Source organism: Dama dama, chromosome 25, assembly GCF_033118175.1.
Source record: "Dama dama isolate Ldn47 chromosome 25, ASM3311817v1, whole genome shotgun sequence".
Lineage (NCBI taxonomy): Eukaryota > Metazoa > Chordata > Mammalia > Artiodactyla > Cervidae > Dama > Dama dama.
Window position 1 is genome coordinate 21,074,849 of NC_083705.1, and position 16,021 is coordinate 21,090,869.

The 16,021-nt window shown below is 39.3% G+C and overlaps 1 protein-coding gene across 1 annotated transcript in view; it reads right to left on the reverse strand.

Annotated features, from left to right (window-relative positions):
• The window catches only part of LOC133046470 (microtubule-associated serine/threonine-protein kinase 4-like), a 225,849-nt gene that overhangs the window by 9,581 nt on the left and 200,247 nt on the right, over nt 1-16,021 (reverse strand). The window contains exon 4 of the mRNA XM_061129302.1: nt 11,449-11,516. Within this exon, the coding sequence (XP_060985285.1) occupies nt 11,449-11,516 (68 nt within the window). The remainder of the gene's footprint in view (nt 1-11,448; nt 11,517-16,021) is intronic.

The following is a 16,021-nucleotide window of genomic DNA, read 5'->3' on the forward strand; positions in this document are numbered from 1 at the left end:
AAGGTATATTGCAAGTCCTAGAGAATTAAGGCCATGGCACTGAAAGACCTGGGCTGATTTATGTGGGTCACAATTGGGGGAAAAAGAGACACACACACACTCAAATGAAAAGACAGCACTCACTCTCAACTGGGAAAAAAAGCAACTCAAAACTCCACAAGAAACTATAGAGAGCAAAACTCTGTCTTCAGGTAGTTATGGCCCCTAAATCATCAGGCAGAGGCATATATTTAGCACTCTACATACATAAGATAGTGTTGGAAGTTCTGGCCACAGCAATCAGAGCAGAAAAAGAAGTAAAAGGAATCCAGATAGGAAAAGAAGAAGTAAAACTCTCACTGTTCGCAGATGACATGATCCTCTACATAGAAAACCCTAAAGACTCTACCAGAAAATTACTAGAGCTAATCAATGAATATAGTAAAGTTGCAGGATATAAAATTAACACACAGAAATCCCTTGCATTCCTATATACTAACAATGAAAAAACAGACAGAGAAATTAAGGAAACAATACCATTCACCATTGCAACAAAAAGAATAAAATACTTAGGAGTATATCTACCTAAAGAAACAAAGGACCTATACATAGAAAACTATAAAACACTGATGAAAGAAATCAAAGAGGACACAAACAGATGGAGAAACATACCGTGTTCATGGATTGGAAGAATTAATATTGTCAAAATGGCTATTCTACCCAAAGCAGTCTATAGATTCAATGCAATCCCTATCAAGCTACCAACGGTATTTTTCACAGAACTAGACCAAAGAATTTCACAATTTGTATGGAAATACAAAAAACCTCGAATAGCCAAAGTAATCTTGAGAAAGAAGAATGGAACTGGAGGAATCAACCTGCCTGACTTCAGACTCTACTACAAAGCCACAGTCATCAAGACAGTATGGTACTGGCACAAAGACAGAACTATAGATCAATGGAACAGAATAGAAAGCCCAGAGATAAATCCACGAACCTATGGACACCTTATCTTTGACAAAGGAGGCAAGGATATACAATGGAAAAAAGACAACCTCTTTAACAAGTGGTGCTGGGAAAACTGGTCAACCACTTGTAAAAGAATGAAACTAGAACACTTTCTAACACCATACACAAAAATAAACTCAAAATGGATTAAAGATCTAAATGTAAGACCAGAAACTATAAAACTCCTAGAGGAGAACATAGGCAAAACACTCTCCGACATAAATCACAGCAAGATCCTCTATGACCCACCTCCCAGAATATTGGAAATAAAAGCAAAACTAAACAAATGGGACCTAATGAAACTTAAAAGCTTTTGCACTACAAAGGAAACTATAAGTAAGGTGAAAAGACAACCCTCAGATTGGGAGAAAATAATAGCAAATGAAGAAACAGACAAAGGATTAATCTCAAAAATATACAAGCAACTCCTGAAGCTCAACTCCAGAAAAATAAATGACCCAATCAAAAAATGGGCCAAAGAACTAAACAGACATTTCTCCAAAGAAGACATACAGATGGCTAACAAACACATGAAAAGATGCTCAACATCACTCATTATTAGAGAAATGCAAATCAAAACCACAATGAGGTACCATTACACGCCAGTCAGGATGGCTGCTATCCAAAAGTCTACAAACAATAAATGCTGGAGAGGGTGTGGAGAAAAGGGAACCCTCTTACACTGTTGGTGGGAATGCAAACTAGTACAGCCGCTATGGAAAACAGTGTGGAGATTCCTTAAAAAACTGGAAATAGAACTGCCATATGACCCAGCAATCCCACTTCTGGGCATACACACTGAGGAAACCAGATCTGAAAGAGACACGTGTACCCCAATGTTCATCGCAGCACTGTTTATAATAGCCAGGACATGGAAGCAACCTAGATGCCCATCAGCAGATGAATGGATAAGGAAGCTGTGGTACATATACACCATGGAATATTACTCAGCCATTAAAAAGAATTCATTTGAACCAGTCCTAATGAGATGGATGAAGCTGCAGCCCATTATACAGAGTGAAGTAAGCCAGAAAGATAAAGAACATTACAGCATACTGACACATGTATATGGAATTTAGAAAGGTGATAACGATAACCCTATATGCAGAACAGAAAAAGAGACACAGAAATACAGAACAGACTTTTGAACTTTGTGGGAGAATGTGAGGGTGGGATATTTCAAAAGAACAGCATGTATACTATCTATGGTGAAACAGATCACCAGCCTAGGTGGGATGCACGAGACAAGTGCTCCGGCCTGGTGCACTGGGAAGACCCAGAGGAATCGGGTGGAGAGGGAGGTGGGAGGGGGGATCGGGATTGGGAATACATGTAAATCCATGGCTGATTCATATCAATGTATGACAAAACCCACTGGAAAAAAAAATAATAATAATAAAAATTAAAAAATAAAATAAAATTAATTAACAGAAATGCTATTTTTAAAGAACTATAACAGAGGGTAAATTAGGAACACCATGTCCCATAAAGTTTGTTTGTGATGAGCCATAATTCTCTGGTTGGGCTCTCAAAAACTTATTTGGTTACTCCTACTGAAATTCCTATTAAAATGTTTTATGCTCTCAGCTCACTTAAAAGCTTGATATTTCTAGGAGTTTGTTTATGCCTAACTTCCATGAATACAGAGGGAATCATGCTTTAAATAAAAATGAAACACCAAAAAAAAAATGGCATTTTAAAGGATGAAAATCAAATTAAAATCTAAATTGCAAATCATCTAACATGTATAAGAAAGCTAAATTAGAACTCCAAGAAGTACTGAAAGGGAATATATTTTTAAGGATCATAAACAAAACTATAATATTAATTGCAATAAAAAGGCTTATTTAAATGAAAAGCCCCCAAAGTAAGGATTTCATAAGCAATGTTTCTAATTTATATGATTCACATGCTGACATTTGTTTCTGTCTTTTACACAGCTAACCAATTAAAGCATATTTCTAAAGAATTAATTTTATTTGCCAGCAATTATTTGTTATCTTAGCTATAATTCTGCAGCTTTTCAAGTAACAAATAAATGAATGTCTTACATCTGGAGGAGAAAACACAAAAAGTGATGGTATAATATTTGAATACATACAATTACTGGTATGTAACATTCTAATTAACATAATTAGCAGTTCACACAATAACTGTCAACATTTGTGTCAATTTAGTAGCAGTTAATGACATGTGTCACAAAGAACTGCCACTCCTTTCATTTATAAGTGAAATGTAAAAAACCTTTCCAAAAAAGAAAAGGAAACCTCAATGAATACTCAAAACTCTTTAATCAATAAAGCGCCATCCTGGCAGGCTTAGAGGGCAGACCTTGTAGTTTATTCCAAGAATCTACAAACTGGAATATGGGTACCTCAGGGGGAACACAGTATAATCAAATGGGGTTTAGGAAAAAATTAGAATACCAGTTTCTGTTTTCTATGTCTCTTCTTTTTTGTTGGTTTTAGTCCATAAGTTGGCAATCAGGCTGACACTCAGCTGATATGCACCAGTGCTGGTGGCTAAAATACTTCCTTGAAAGTGGAAGTGTTAGATGCTCAGTGGTGACCAATTCTTTGCGACCCCATGGACTGTAGCCCATCAGGCTCCTCTGTGCATGGGATTCTCCAAGCAAAAATACTGGAGTGGGTAGCCATTCCCTCCTCCAGGGGATTTTCCTAACCCAAGGATCAAACCCAGGTCTCCTGCATTGCAGGCAGATTATTTATTATATGAGCCACCAAGCAAGCCCCAAAATACTTCCTTACAGAATGCCAAATAGCCATTGCCTCAAGCACTCCTAAAGTACATCCCACCTCTCCCATCACCTACCCCAAGACTCCCTGGACCTCTCCATGATGTGGCAGCTACATGATTAACACCTGAGAAAGGGAGCTGCCTCCAGGCCCCTGCTGAAACCTACAGTAAATGTTCTAATGATTTCCCAGTGAAGACTCACAGGTCTGGTAAATTATTTTTTAGTACCTCTTCTACCTACATGTACTTCATTTTAAAATATAGTCACACATTAGGGGATGCATACTCAAAATGTTTTATTGATGGTGTGAGCCAGCAAAAGTATTAGAGGCCCAGCAGGCATCCTCTGACTTTGTTACATGTGGACAAACAATAGCAAAATTTGGCAATGGCAAATAAATGATTGCAACATTAGTCATATTTTCTGTAAAGCAGTTAGTACCCTAAAGGTCCAAACATACAGGCACATTGCTACACGAGACACAAAATGTCAACCCAAAAGGATGCAAACTGTATACCTGATATAAAAAGATGACTCATGAATTTTTTGTATAATCCAATGAGAAGAATGAAAGGAAAGTTTCTTTTACTGGATGCTTTCTTTTTTTTTACTATTTAGTGACATCATTCCTAAAAGAATATTTCACATTGAAAACACATTATCCTTTCCCTACAACTTTACATTTTAAACAAGCTTCGTGCCTTTCAAATTATCCTGCATAAAACATAGTAGACCTGCAGTTATCTGAAAACAATCAGAGAAACTTATCTTTATGAGTCCAGCTTCATCAATTCCTTCAACCATAAACTGCAGATATGTATTCAATAAAACTCAAATTTCCTGGTTTAGTAAACACATCAGTTTTCTACTCTTGGACAAGATGGCAACAACAGTTAACACTGTTATTCTATTCCTGCATGTTCCAAGGACCTTAACATGTACCATCTCACTTGATTCTAGCAACAACCACATCTTAAGATAGGTATCACTAATATTCCTTTTTTTCAGAGGCACAGAAAAGTTGCGTTCCATGGTCAAGATGGTACAGTCCAGATGCCAGCCCAGGCAGCCTGGCTTCTGAAGTCCACGCTCTTAAACATGACTCGAAACTGCCTACAGTAATTAAGTTCTAAATCAAGTGCATGTAAAAACTGATCACAATTTAGATAAAGGCCACCGAAGTGCACAGTCTCTTTGGGCAAGGGGAAAGGGTTGACCCAAGGTCTATTGCATCCATAAAATTCTCCAGTTTCAGGATTTATTTTCAGAAGCAAGGCTCTCAAAGGTCAATTAAAATGTAGAGAGGTCCTTTGGGCAAAACCTAATATAAATACATGATATTTTACCTAGTGTCATTTTTAATAGCCCATCGAATGAAATATTTTAGGCTTACATCTTTATCAGCTATAGATCATTTTCCTGGGCTCTCTAGGCAATCAGACCATTTGGAGATGAGGAGGGAAGTGGAAGAAGGCAAGCAGAGAGACCCCTACAGTTTCATGTGATAAATGCTTTGGTTTGGACATGCACAATTCAAAGGAGAATTAATGTGAGGATGTGGAGAGACATCAGGGAAGGCTCCCTGGAAGAGGAAGTGCATATGGTAAGGTACAGACAGGTATTGGCCTGGCAGAAAGAAGGGAGGTGCATAGAGAGGTGTTTTCTTTATAGAGTAAGGAAGGGCATGAGATGAGGAATCTAATACCTTAGGGGAATGAGTGATAGGTAGTTGACGGCTGCCCTAGTTATCTTGCCAAACTTTAGAAGCACTTGAAGATGAGAAATCCCCTGACCCTCCATCAAGTGAATCTCTCAAGGGGATGGATGTTCCAGCAAATGGGGAAAGTGTAGAAGTTTCTTAATGGTTTTTTGATCAGAGCTATGTACAAAGGGAGAAAAAATGATATGATTGGTTCATATTATTTACAGACTAAAACATCACTGCTTGTGTATAGGAACAAAAAAGAAAATAAAAAGCAAATGAATTACACTTAAACTAAGAAAGAAACATACTTAACTGAGCACCTATATAAGTTAAGCAGGAGGTATCTATAATGAAAGAAAAGCAAATAGATGTCATGAAGAGGTTTCACAGGAGTTCTAGAAGCATTTATACATACCAAAAATTTCCTATACACACTAAATTTTTATACACATACTAAAAATTTCCTATTAAAGAAATATTTTGTTAATATCTTAAAGAGGAAAGAACACAGGTAAAAGAAAGAAGAAACAGAAGTTAGGGATCTAAGGAAGCCAAACTGCAGAAGCACTAGGGCTTAGAATGACAATCAGTCCTACTATGAGGTCAGGATTACCAAAACTGAAGCTAGAGCTTTTTTGTCTTTTCAGAGATTTGTACAAATGTTCTCTGCTACCCAGAACCCATTCTTTCTTCTGTCGAGGTATAGCTGATTGTCATGTTGTGTCAATCTCTGCTGTGCAGCAAAATGACTCAGTTATATACACACACACATTCTTTTTTATATTTGTTTCCATTATGATCTATCATGGGGTATTGAACACAGTTCCCTGTGCAAGGTGCAGTAGGACCTGGTTGTTTATCCATTCTAAATGTAATAGTTTGCATCTAGCAACACCGAACTCCCAGTTTATTCCTCTCCCAGCCTCCTTAGCAACCATAAGTCTGTTCTCTGTGTTTATGAGTCTATTTCTGTTTTGTAGATAGGTTCACTTGAGCCATATTTTAGATTACACATACAGGTGACATCATATGGCATTTGTCTTTCTCTGTCTGACTTACTTCACTTAGTATGACAATCTCTGCTGTTGTTGTTCAGTCACAAAGTCATGTCCGACTCTTTGCAACCCCACGGACTGCAACATGCCAGACTTCCCTGTCCTTTACTGTTCCCCAGAGTTTGCTCAAATTCATGTTCAATGAATAGTCAAGTTTATAGTCAGTGATGCCATCCAACCATCTCATCCTCTGTCCCCCTCTTCTCCTCTTGTCCTCAATCCTCCCCAGCATCAGGGTCTTTTCAAATGAGTCAGCTCTTCATATCAGGTAGCCAAAGTGTTGGAGCTTCATCTTCAGCATCAGTCCTTCCAGTGAATATTCAGGACTGATTTCCTTTAGGTTTCCTTTAGGGTTTGATCTTGTTGCAGTGTAAGCATGATTAGGTAACATTTGCTTAGTTTTGTTTTTATTTCTATTGCCTTGGGAGGCTGATCTAAGAAAACACTGGTACAATTTATGTTAGAGAATGTTTTGCCTATGCACTCTTCTAGGCCTTTATGGTGTCATGTCTTATGCTTACATTTTTAAGCCATTTTGAGTGTATTTTTTTGCATGGTGTGAAGTATGTTCCAACTGCATTGATTTAATGTGATTGTCCAACTTCCCCACCATCATTTGTTGAAGAGACCATCTTTTTCTCAGTGTATATTATTGCCTCCATTGTCATAGATAAATTGACCATGGACAGAGGAGCCTGGCGGGCCACAGTCCATGTGTGCATGGACTGTGCAAGAGCCACACTCGACTGAGCGACTAACACTACTAATTGACCATAGGTGTGTGGGTTTCTTTCTGAGCTGTCTACTCTGTTCCATTGATTCATATGCCTGATTTTGTACCAGTACCACACTGTTTTGATAACTGTAGCTTTGTAGTATTGTTTGACATCTTGGAGAGTTTTATCTCCTGTTTCCCTCCACCCCCCAGATTGCTTTGGCAAATATGGATCTCTTTTTTTTTAATTAATTTCTTTTAAACAGAGGCTAATTACTTTACAATATGATAGTGGTTTTTGCCATACACTGACATGAATCAGTCATGGGTGTACGTGTGTTCCCCATCCTGAACCCCCCTCACCTCCCTCCCCATCCCATCCATCCCTCAAGGTCATCCCAGTGCACCGGACCTGAGCACCCTGTCTCATGCATTGAACCTGGACTGGCAATCTATTTCACATATGGTAATATACATGTTTCAATGCTATTCTCTCAGATAATCCCACCCTCACAAATATGGATCTCTTATGGCTCCATGTAAATTTTTGGATTATTTGTTCTAGTTCTGTGAAAAATGTCATGGGTAATTTGATTTGGATCACATTAAATCTATGGATTCCTTTGGGTAGTACTGCCATTTTAATAACATTAATTCTTCCAACCCAAGAGCATGGGATATCTTTCCATTTCATTGAATCCTGTTTTATTTCCTTTATTAATGTTTTATAGTTCTCAGTATGTCAGTCTTTCAGTTCCTTGGTCAGGTTTGTTCCTAGTTTGTTTGTTTTTTTTTTTTCAGCACAATTTTATTGACACCTGTTCTTTAAGTGTTTTCTTTAAATGGAGGTTGATCTGCCCTGAACAATAAAATAATGTCTTTATTATATCACAAATAGCTAAGCTGGACCTGTCATGTGGCTCTACTCTTAAAAATGAAATCCCCAATAGTATGTCAAATCACAAAGAAAAAAATCTCATAATCCCTTAAGCCATTATTAACATCCAGTCAATGAATCTACCAAATACAAAGACTATTTCCTTATGACTAAAGTGCTTGAAGGTAACAGCTTTTCCACCCAAGAAACTTTCTAAGGAAAAAGGCATCACTTGATGGGGTCTTTGAAGGCTCCCCAGCTAATTCATGCAGACATTTTTCTCACTAAAAGATGGTGCAAATCCTGGTGATCTCTTACAGTTCAGATTAAATTAGAAATCCTTCTATCACAGATATCCATGAGTTTCCAGGTTTTCATGTGTTCCTTTGCCTCCCTACCCATGCTAGAAACATCACATTAAGAAGAAACTGCCCATGTTAAAAATCACTGTCCATGTCACATTGTTCACTCTATCTACCACTCCTCACCCCATCCTACTATGTACATAGTTCCACTATGCCTTGAAGCTTGCCCAACCAAAACCTTCCAGAACCTGCAGCCCATATTACTCCTAAAAGTCTAGGAATACACTGCAAACTCTCCAGCCGGTAATCATCTTCTACTTTGTTCTCTAATTTCTCAGAAGCCTCATTTCAACTATATTAGAAGCTGCTTAAAACTCAAGACCATGTGTGACATCTTTCTACATGGGTTTTAATACCAGCTGTATACTAAAGACTCCACTAATAATCAATTAACTGATTAATGAGCATAATAAAGAATACACCGATTCAGAATCCAGTACCACAGATTGATACTGTGGGTGCTAATAATCTAGGAATAAGTATAATTACCAATACTGCTAATTCTTAGCTAACCAGCCAAGTATTACAGAAAAATAAAGAAGGAAAGATACTGAAGTATGTTAGATTTTCCAAAGCCACAATAACCAGGACCTTCCTAAGTAGTCCATGAATTAAAATAATAATTTTTCACTTCTCCCAAGAAAGGAAATGTTACATCCCAATACCGTCCCTCCCCCAAAGCACTGTCTAATTACTATGAGTTTCTTGGTTTCTAATGGTAGAATTCATTCAACACACTAAGATAGCAAAAAGGTAAGTGCTGTAATTTTACCACAGGGGCAGAAGGACAGCAGAAAAGTCAAGGCAAGGGGTCCACCAGAGAGGTACCTGTCCACCAGTGTACCAAGGGACACTTCTAAGATGGCAGCTATGAATACTTCACCACCTTTACCTTCACCATCATCTCCCCAGACACACAACCCAATCAAATTCTTGACAGCCCAACCATTCAACTAACCTGGGCTTCAAGAAGCAGAACAGGAGCATCAGTTCAGTTCAGTCCAGTCACTCAGTCATGTCCAACTCTTCGTGACCCCATGGACTGCAGCATGCCAGGCCTCCCTGTCCATCACCAATTCCTGGAGTCTACCCAAACTCATGTCCATTGAGTCGGTGATGCCATCCAACCATCTCCTCCTCTGTCATCCCCTTCTCCTCCTGCCTTCAATCTTTCCCAGCATCAGAAACTATCAAAAGTTGAATTAAGAACTCCTTATGGGAGCTTCCTGGTGGCTCAATGGTTAGGATTCTGGGCTTTCACTGCCATAGCCTGGGTTCATTTCTGGTCAGGGAACTAAGATCCTGCAAGCCATGTGGTGCATCCAAAAAAGAAAAAAAAACAGAGAGAAGACCTCCTCAACATTTCTTAAAAAACTACCTAAGTACTAAACAGTACATACCAGGAACTACCCTCGGTGCTAAAGATACATAAGGATAAGAAAGCTGGGGTGCCAGCACTCTCCATTCTCTGGATCAAACCATCATGCGTAACAGGCAGGTTGGTCAGGTACTGAAACAGGTATAGCAGTTGGGAAAGTGGGCAGTAAGTAAAGCCTGTGATCTCTCTCTCTCCCTCTTTCACACACACAAGGTATTGCTGTTATCAATCTGCTTTGCTCCCCTCTATGATGGTCAGCAATTAATATATTGAGACCATGCATTTCCACGCTGTAAATCCCATAGAATATTTATTGGTGCCATCCATCTCACGGACTCTCAAACAGCTTTGATAAGAAGCCCACACTTGACCAGTCTGTTCAGGCACACCCACGCAGAAAGCCGCTCCAACAGGCATTCTGTCCTTCGCAGGAAGTAATACATAAAGGAATGAAGTTTTTTTTAACCTCTGCAAAATGTAAAGAAGAGCAAACTGGGGCTGAAAGTTTTAAGTGACTACTTCTGACTGTAATTCAATTTCAGAAAAAACTCTTCCCCCACCAAATAATTAGTAGCTCTTCATTCATTCATTCACTGAATCACAATACACTTCACCTGTTTCCTGCTAATTACTCTCATGGCACCCAGGCATGTTTAGAGTAAGGATGCACATTTAGAGTATCTTTTCACAGAAGCAAGAGTTGGATTACAGCAAGGATTTTACAGTTCATTTTTAAGCCGATCTTTGATTAATAGACTCCTGATAAACCAGTTACTCTGTGGATAGGCCCAGGTGAGCCCACAATGAGATTTATCTTCATGGATTAGGCCTGACCTATAAGAACCTGCTCAGGGGTCCCTACTGCTATTTCAGCCCCAAGTTACAAAAATTCATCCCTTTACTTTCAATAGAGCCTAGCTCAGAGGGCAATAACTAGGAGATGTATTACTCCCGGAATACAAGCACTCCTGAGACTTTGATTACAATGTCCACAGCTGAAGGCACTATTTCACAATTGAGATTACTATTTTCCAGATGAAAAAAACTCTGAGCTGTGGAATAATGCCTTCAGCTACATACGTTGTAATCACACTCAGCAGTTCTTGCATCCCAAGAGCAATACAGGTTACCAGTAGTTAGGCTGGTGAGCTGATTTAGGGAATGGAAGGAAGAAGTTGGAGGAGAAAACATAGATAACCCTAATTTCATATTTGCTTTATCTGGGGGACTTTGGCGTAAGAGTTCATCATGTACAAAAACTATATCAACTTCACTAAAAAGAAAAAAATACATTTAAAAAAGTAATTATTTTTCACCTAACAAACCAGCAAACTTGGTTTTTTGGGAAGTTCAGAGTGGGTTTTTTTTTTGGGAAATATTGACTGCTGGCCAGAATATAAAGAGATGTAATGTCTCAGTCAGTTGCTATAATGTCTATGCTCAGTCGTGTCCGACTTTGCAACCCCATGGACTGTAGCGCACCATGCTCCTTTGTCCATGAGATTTTTCAGGCAAAAAACTGTAGTGGGTTGCCATTTCCTCTTCCAGGGGATCTTTCCGACCCAGGGATCGAACCCACATCACCTGCTTGGCAGGTGTATTCCTTACCACTGAGCCACCTGGGAAGCCGTATATCGATTTCTCAGTATACGGAAGCACAAAGTTGTACGGTATTCCTAGGAACAATTTAGCAAGAGTATGGAAAACCTATATCATGTTCATATCCTCTGCCACATTAATCCCCTCCAAGAATCTACCCTGACAAAACAACCAGAGGTGAACAAAGACTTATTAAAAGCCTGCTTATTACCATTATTTTCAATGGGTAAAACTTGGAAATAACCTAAAGGGGGAAATAGTATAATAAATTGTGAGAAATCCATACACTGGAATATTATGCAGCCTTTAAATTGAGTCATAATGGCTAAGGAGAAATGCTAATTCACGTTGTATTCTACACCTTTTGTTAAGCAATTTATCCAAGGGCATTCAAATAGTTCCTACATCAATATTTAACAGACACTCTCTCAGAGTTAACTAATTGGACTTCAGCTCAGGTTTTTGTTTTTGAGTTATAAGGCCAATGAAGTATTGATATAATATTAAATGACTGCAAATAAAGTCTGTACCCTAAATAAATGCTGACATTATGTCGGTACATTCTGCATGAATTTAAAAGGAAAAATGCACTTTTGCATACGTTTAGTGAATTTTCCCTGACTCTTCATAATGCACTTTTGCAAATGGAAAAGATGAATATTCATTAAGGCTTTCTGAATATATTACAGTTTAAACAGTTTGGTTTTAATATTTATAATACATCATGAAACATAATTTTCCCATTACAAGAAATGGATATAGTGTCAAAAGAGGGCCACTGAAGAAACATAAAATTATACTACTTAACCTAATATTAAAAATTGAAAAACAATATTTGAAAGTACTTCCACCCCTCAAAACAGTTAACTGTTCTTCAAAAAAAGAAAAAAAACTTTCAGTTTGTGGGGTTGGTGAATTTAGAGTGAAAATGAGGAAGAAAGAAACTACAAGCTGGTCTGTAGCGTCCTGTGCTGACTTGCTTCAGTCATGTCCAACTCTTTGAAACACAATGGCTGTTGCCTGCCAGTCTCCTCTGTTCATGGGATTCTCCAGGCAAGAATACTGGAGCAGGTTGCCGTGTCTTTTTCCAGGGGATCTCCCTAACCCAGGGATTGAACCCACATCTCTTCTGTCTCTTGCACTGGCGGGTGGGTTCTTAACCACTAGCATCCACAGGCATGCAAAAAGCTAAGGACCAAAAGGTGAAACTCCTATTCAAAGTAAAGGATCTGATTTCCTCCCTTCTGAGAATGCCACTTCAGCTAAGTCCAGCTGACAACCCCCAAGAAATATTTTTTTTTCTCCCAACCCCAGGAACGCTGGCATCAGCACTTCTTGAGTCACAGATGCTGTGCAAAGCAGCACACAAGAATTTGCTCATTTATTTCTCATTATAAACTTATGAGGCAACTAGATCCACCAACCCTACCTCACAGATGAAGAAACTGAGGCTCATACAGCCAATAAGTGGTAGAAACTGGAGTTGATCTCTCAAACACTCTGCTTTCCCCCCCTCATTCTCATTGCCCAACTGAATAATTATAGTTTAATTCCTGAACAGAGTTTCCAAAACTAACTACTCTCTGGCTTGAGGAATATCTTCTTGATTAGGCTAAACAATATAAACCTAAAAGGTAAAATACAGATTAAAAACAAAAAATAAACAAGAGTCTGTTCTAGGGCACTTAAAAGGTAAAAAGTACTTTTACATTCAACAAGCCTTCACTGAGCACCTATTATGTGCCAAGGACTGCTCTAGGCCCCAGGGAAACACTAGGTAAAACAGAAAAAAGTAGCTGTCCTCAAGAATTTTTCATCAGAATAATAGGAGATATATAATAAGCAAATTATGTGGTGTATTGGAAGGAGATAAAGCTATTGAGAAAAGTGGGGTGTGTGGCATGCAGTGAGGGAAAGATTTTCAAACAGAATGGTCAAGGAAGCACTCAATAAGAAAAAATATGACAGGGATGCTCACAAAAATCAAAACAGATGAGCCACATGATTCAAATCCAACAGAAAACTGTTGAAAATACTGGAAACTAATCTTCACTGTGTTTCTGCCATCCATCTACCACTCCAAACAACAAAAGAAGTGATTATTTCTTATGATGGTTACATATACCATTTCTAAACTTTAATCACCAAGGCTTACAACCTTATTTTCCTACGGACAAAATTACCCCGGGTCCTGCTTTGCTTCCTGAAATTTCCATCTTTCTTACCCGAAAGCAGCATCAGTACAAATCCCCTGCTTTTGACGACTATGACTTCTTTGATAAACTACCCATGTGTGTGGGGAGGGACAGAAAGATGGAGGAAGCAAATGGGGAAATGAGTTTTCCCCTCTTCAGATTAATGTATACGAGGTATACATCTGACACTTCATCAGCGCTCCCGGCTGGTGCCCCAGCAGGCGGACACTGGCTGAGCGTGTATTCTGCCAGCTACCAGGCTGCCTAGGATGAATTGGCAATGTGCCATTTATCAGAAATGCCCAATGTGTCTGGGAGAAGGAACACAACTACATTTAGCATTGCCAAGGAAAACTAGATACTTCCGGCTAGGAATTAATCTCCTCCCTGAGAAGGTAGTTAGCATTACCTTGAAGCTTGCCTATGGCATTTAAATCACACTAGGTCATGCATTTACTGAAACTCATACCGCCCCAACCACGGCCTTCATTTATATCTTACTAACATATGACTGCCTCTCAAATTGAGGGTCTATACTTTCCCCACATGTTCTATTGTTGTGTTGAACATAAAACTGTGATATCAAGTGTAATCCTGTCGTTTAGACATAAACCACATTGATTCTGATTTTACCAACTTTTCCACACTTGAACATATGTGTTGCCTCAACTTTCCTCTTCAAAGAATCAACAAAATACTTCAACCAATGTGTCTGCATGACTACTCACAAGCAAGTTAAGGGAACTTCCTTGAATATGGACTGTGATAATTTCTTCATTTTGTCACCGTATTTTGTCAGCAGCTGATATGGAACTTTCAATAGCACACCTGTGTACTTCAGTTGTGTCTGACCCTCTACAACTCTATGGACTGCAGCCCTCCAGGCTCCTCTGTCCGTGGGATTCTCCAGGCAAGAACACTGGAGTGGGTTGCCATGCCCTACTCCAGGGGATCTTCCCAACCCAGGGATTGAACGCATGTCCCTTATGTCTCCTACATTGGCAGATGGGTTCTTTACAACTGAATGGGATTTGGTCCATTACATGGACTTTGAGGCTAATCACGATTATAAGATGCACTAGACAGCAAAACCAAAAATACTTCAGATAGATGGTCTTAATTAGACACCCATTATAGCATACAGGATCACATCATCACTCTAGCCTTGCAACTAAAGGAATCTGTCACTTTCCACCAATGATTATCCCTTCCATCAATATTATTTACTGAATGTCTCCTATATGCAAGGTGTTGTGCTAGGAACAATGAGGAGCAGAATGTCAGATCAGACAGGAATTCTGCCCTCAAGGAACGTGCAGTCTAGCAGCGGGATATCAGGCATAAACACAAAGAACTAAAACAAAGGTGGGCCTTGATAAACGCTAAGAGTCAGAAGGAAGGTCAACTTACAGGTCTAAGATGGGGGAAAAGGGGCTTATCGTGGCCAGGAGAGAGGATGAGAGTGAAGCATGTTCTACTGGTGACTCAGACAGTAACAACGCCTCCTGCAATGCAGGAGACTTGGTTTCGACCCCAAGGAATGGCTACCCAGGCCAGAATTCTTGCCTGGAGAATTCCAAGGACAGAGGAGCCTGGTGGGCTACATACAGTCCATGGGGTTGCAAAGAGTCGGACACGAATGAGCAACTAACAACTCTCATGTTCTACTGTGCAATGCACTTCCAGTAACATAAGGCTTATTTTGAAGACAAGAAAAAGGGAGCTAGAAAGGAAAAAGAAAAAGGTCCAATAGATGTACATTAATACTCCTTCAGCATCATTTTCTACCAAGTCTGTTAGGTATAATCGGCATAATTTAGATATAATCCAATCCAAGAAACATAGACTAACTTGAATGACTCTGCAAAGGGCACAAAAAGACAGGCAAGGTCATGAAAGCATACTGAGTCACATACTGAAATAAGTGACACGGCAGAGAGACCTGAGCATGCTGCCGGACAACGAGGAAATCAAGACGGGGCTCTGCCGGGCAGCTCTCCTCCGGCTGCTCCTGCTCATGACACGCCAGAAGGTGGGGGACAGAGGACATGGGCAAACAGCCTGCAAGTGGTTTTCCTTAGACAACAATCAGGAAGCAAGGAAACCTCTGAAGAAAAGATATGATGAGGGTGACATTTTAAACCTTCACTGTCTAGTAGTAAATGGTTAGTCACCATCTGGCTTTAGTGCCACATGTGATTTTTACTCTGGCTAATATTTGAGGCTTGCTAGGTGCCAGGTACTATTTTAAGTTTGCTTTTTATGGTATTTTAGCGTTTTCTCTAGTCTTGCTCCTAAACCCTATAAATACTTGCAGGGTAAATAAGCTGATAAGGGACTCTCTGATAAGAATGCTATTCTCCTTGGTTTTGTATCTTATTTCCAAA